Source organism: Marmota marmota, unplaced genomic scaffold (assembly GCF_001458135.2).
Source record: "Marmota marmota marmota unplaced genomic scaffold, marMar, whole genome shotgun sequence".
Lineage (NCBI taxonomy): Eukaryota > Metazoa > Chordata > Mammalia > Rodentia > Sciuridae > Marmota > Marmota marmota.
In genome coordinates this window covers 6108248-6113330 of record NW_025999942.1, presented here as the reverse complement: position 1 = coordinate 6113330, position 5083 = coordinate 6108248, and the positions used below count along the sequence as shown (strand labels likewise).

Below are 5083 nucleotides of genomic sequence, written 5' to 3'. Positions count from 1 at the left end.
TGGGGGTGGGGAGGGGGGAAGAAAGAAAGAAAAAAGAAACCCAAGATTTCAGACTTCTCTGATCATTATTTTCCAAATTAAGAACCACGATGTTTGAATATAGAAAAAATAAAGAATCGTGATGTTTGAGCCAGGTAAAGGACAGGTCTGATGGAAGCAGTATCGAACTTGCTTCCCTATCTATTCTGTCAAGGGGTATTTATGAGAAAAAAGTGCTAAGGGGAAATTTGTTTCCAGAAATTGACAAGTTGTTTCTCTTCATAAAAGTCACATAATAAAGCCATATAATAAAACATAAGCAATATAATAAAAATATGGAAGGAAGACGCTGAAGGGTCTAAACTAGCTTAAATATAATTGACCATAGTCGTTTAAAAAGAGTGTCACTTTAACAGGTGCTAAAATTGGGGATGCTCACCAAATTCCAAATCTAAAGCTACTAATTTAGATTGTGTTTGATCCTCTCTCAAAATTATAATCAAGATCCAAGAGAGTAGGCCAGTAAGATACAGAGTAAGTCAGTAACATGTATTCCCCAATTTTGCACGGATTGACCTGGGAAAGAATATGCTTCCTCGGCGTCTTCCTCCACCCTCCCCCTCCCCTGCCACCACACGTTTATTTAAATTGTAATATCTAAACCTTTATTCTTTAACTTGATCCCAGTAAGGAAGAACTTCCTCTAGGGAGGGCCCTCTTTCAGATATTACTCATTTATTTATATTTTGTTGTGATACAACTTGATTATTCTACTTGCATTAAAAATGAAGATTATGAAGGTTTGGAATTAAGAGAAGGGGTTGAAAATGAGAGGTTCTGGGTAACAAAGCCAAACTTTACCTACTTAAAAAACATCATTATTTGATCTAGGATTAGACTTAATTATAATAATTTGCTCTAACCATGTGCCTTTATCCCTCTTTTTCTAAACACTTAATTCATAATTACATTTGTCAAGTTGTTAAAGGTAATGACCCTATTTTATCATCAGGGGAAAAAAAATGAGACCAAACCAAAACAGATGTTGTATGAATTGCTAGTATTTGACCTTGTCAGAATTACTAGATTTCTGACTTGAATAGTCTCAATAATATTGAAATAAGGCAGGGGACATCCCATCTGTGGGCCTCTTTGCAGCCACTTCTTCCAACATATCTGACTTCACTGGTGCTCAGCTGATAAGTGGAAATCAAGCTTATCAATGAAAATGGTGGAAACGATCAGTTCAGGCATACAGCTCAGTATCCTCACTCTATAGACCTACATAAATCTGGGTGTCTCTGGTTGCTGCTCTAACCACCCAGTCATGTTCTTTTTATTTATAAACAGACTCATCTGCATATCTAGGGAGAAAATGAACTTTGGTTAACAACTTCTACATTTCAAATCAAAGTAAACACTTTTAAACTCAAGATTTAATAAAAATTCATTTTAAAAAACAGTAAAATGCATAGTACTAGACATTTAGCAAAAAAATTACAAGCATATTAAAGTTTATGCTATACATACTAATTTCAATAACATAGAGCACTGGATTAAAAATGCAAAGTATAATGGCTGTGTATGAGGCAGGACTGAACTGAATGGGAAAGGGAAAAAAGCTTCAGTCTGTGATATTTACCCTGGGGTTTACTGTCTGGTCAGTGCCCTGCAACAGGAGGGCTGGTTTGGAACAAGACAGTTTGACCCTAAGTGTCAATCTTCCTAAGTGTCCTCGTCCTTTCTCATCTTCCCCTTCTCATTCCTGACAGTACTGGTGGCCAAACAGAGAAGAAGCAGGCATAACTTTGAATTTCTCTTAGACCATGGCACCTTTAGTTTTGACTTGGAAAAACAAACATAAACTAGTTGCCCAAGGGTTTTGAATCTTGCTACCTCCATTACACAGAAAACTCTTGATTTTTTTTTTTGCCTTTCTACCTATAGCCATCCTTTTCAACCTAACACTCTTAGGAAAGTGTTCTAAGTGCTGGAAGCAGATCAACAGATATCTTCCCAAGTCCTCTAATTATGTATATGCTAGGCTGATATTTTATCCTTTTATTATTTAGTATGTGAGTTTGTTAATGATATTGTATTGGAAAGCCAAGGCTGTTTTTTTGTTTTGTTTTGTTTTGTTCTGTTTTGTTTTGTTTTGGGTTATGACAGTTTTTGAGTTGACAGAAGACATCAAGAATAAAAGCAAACAAAATGAGGAAAGAGAAATCAACAGTGGAACAGTCATACACATTAAAGAACTGAGAAGACAGTTAAGAGCTGAAAGACAAGGACACAATTGTACGCATTGAAAGTTAACTTTGAGCAAATCTCCTGCAGAATTTTTACAAATTTTATAGCAAAGATTATGAATTTCTCTCTAAAAAGTTTTTAAAAATATCTTCTTGTAAGTTCTGAAGTACATATATAATTAACAGGTCTCTGCAGAATAGTCTCTTTGCTTCATCTACTGTACCAGCACTTCTCAGTGTTTACACACATGTACTCAGACCTCAATGAGGTTTATTAACTATTGATGGTTCCTGGCATCCTAGGGCTTCCCAGGTCACATCTCAGTGTATTCTTTACTGATCCTCTAATGAAAATCACTGACATGAATAATAAATTCAGCATCGCTTAATATACATATGTAACTTTCATAATAGTAGTAAAGACAAGCCAGTTATACTGCCACATGAAATACTGTGGCTTGAAAATGGATATGCCAAGCAAATCAGAGAGCTATCACTTATGCATGGAAAATAAAAATAAAATAAAAAATACAAAATAAAAGTTTAAACTTTCACTTATAAAACAAGAGGAAGTTATGAGGATCTGATATGTAGCCAGGTGATTATCATTAATAATTCTCTATAATTTAAATTTGTTAAGGGGATCGTAAGCATTCTCAGCAAAAAACAAGGTAACCATGTGAGGCAATGGACTGAATTAACTTGATTGTGAAAAAATTTCACAATGTATACGTGTATCAAATCAGTGTATTGTAAACTCTCAACGTATACAATTTTATTTGTAAATTATAATTTAAAGCTGAAAATGATATTCTACAGGAAAAAAAAAAAGAGAGAAATGCACTGGCATGGGCTCAAGTCTACTCCCAAAGTTGACACTGATAGAAAAGCAGCTATTTTTCAATAACCAAGGCCCATGCTCTAACCCCATGATCTGGGTGAGAGAGAAAGAAGCCCTTTAAAAATGACACATGAGCCCTATTTTTCAAAGGGCTAACATGTTATCTTTCGAGTTTAAATCTTCTGGAAAACTCCTCTGTAATTTCTTACTACAACAAGATCATGACATGTGCCACATTTTATTTCCCTTGACTTTGTACGTGCATAATAATGAAGATAATCGGATAGTGACATTCAAAAAGAATCCCCCCTCCACCACTAGAGGTACGCAGGATGTAGGAAGTATTAGGAAAGATGCACAAAGATTTCACATCTACTCAGAACACAAACTTCCAACTCTTTTGAGACACTCCATTTTTTTGCCCTAATCTCTTCCCAAAGGGCACAGGCTGAGTGGAAAGATGCGGATCGGTGTGCCGGTTCACAGCTAGAATGACAGCTATGAGGAACTGGAGATGCTACAGCGCCCCAGCCTCCATTGATCCCCTTGGCAATTCTTATTTCATCCTGAGAACGTGATACTTACTCTTGGACTGCTCTGGCTATGGAAAGGGCCGTAGATCCAGTTTCATTAACGCTATCTAAGGTCACATTTGGCAGGTCATCGTCATCACTGTCACTTTTACTTTGTCTGGGAGATAGGCCTCGGGGGTCCATTTGTGCTGGGAAAAAAAGGCATATATAATGAATTAAAATTAGTGTGCAGAAGTTAACCTTGCCCTGGACCAACATCAAGCATGGAATATCTTTTCTGTGCATTATCACACAAATGGAATTTTCTAGACAATACAGGAATTAGCAAAAGCTATGTATTTCATGTACTGAGCACTCAACTGACTTTTTTCCCCTCGTTCATGTTCATTTGATTTGCAAACCTACATCTGCTATCAAGAGTGTCTGTCAGTGCGCGATGACAGAATAGAAACTATAAAATTTGCAACATTACAACTCCCGGGTGGTCAAAAGCTGATTATGTAGCTCTTGAGCTACTGTCCCAACCTCTGGTTTCTCCTCCTCCTTGAATCTGCTGCCAGACTTCTGGCCACCTCACTGCTCATTAGCACTTTTCCTGAAAGGGAGAGAGCATGAGGTACAGGAGGTATTATTTGCTTCATGCTCCTCATAGTAAGTTTAAAAGAGAACAAAGTTGGCACGGATGAAAGTTTTAGGTACTTTTCCTGTTTAGAGTGAGCCGCTGTCTCACAGTTCTTTTCTGAAGTTCGTGGAGATCTGCGTGCATAAAAATGGCAGAGGTGGGCAGCATTCGGAATATCTGTTTATATGTGCTAGAAAGTGCTCTTCATCTCCATCCTGACTTACTTTTCAAAACAGGCATTTCCAGGTAAGATTTTCCTCTAACTATAAACTTGCCAAAGCAAGAAACTGATGTTCTGACCCTGTTGACCAGCATCATCGGATCCTTTCAATGAGAGGTTTCTGTTAAAATGTAAAGTGTTTGCTCATGTTGTTTTAAATTAGATTTCATTTCTGCTTTCTTTCTGGTAGGACAATTTTAGCAACCACTGCCTAGAATTCCCATCAGCCTTCACCTCAAGAACCAAGTAAGCACACTTTCTCAACTAAAAGTACTGCACTAGTTGATAACTGTGTTGTTAAAATATAAAACTTCAATCCACCCTGATCCAGTCCAGATTGTTCTCCTCAAAGACATCGATGTAAGACTTCCAAAAACACCACTATTGAAAAAGGAAAGCAAATGTACTTTAAATCATGGTTACAATGTTTGGATACATGGATTTAAAATCATGGTTAGGCTGGGACAGGAGAATTGGGAGTTCAAAGCCAGCCTCAGCAATGGCCAGGTGAGATGTTAAGCAACTCAGTGAGACCCTGTCTCTAAATAAAATACAAAATAGGGCTGGGAATGTGGCTCAGAGGTCAAGTGCCCCTGAGTTCAATCCCCAGTACAAAAAAAAAAAAAAAAAAAAAAAAAA

At 37.1% G+C, this 5083-nt stretch overlaps 1 protein-coding gene across 16 annotated transcripts in view; it reads right to left on the bottom strand.

Annotated features, from left to right (window-relative positions):
• Klf12 (Kruppel like factor 12) overlaps positions 1-5083 on the bottom strand; it is a 430087-nt gene that overhangs the window by 112849 nt on the left and 312155 nt on the right. For all 16 annotated transcript variants that reach the window (XM_015498734.2, XM_048801306.1, XM_048801307.1 and 13 more), the window contains one exon: positions 3655-3790. In XM_015498734.2, the coding sequence (XP_015354220.1) occupies positions 3655-3790 (136 nt within the window). The remainder of the gene's footprint in view (positions 1-3654; positions 3791-5083) is intronic.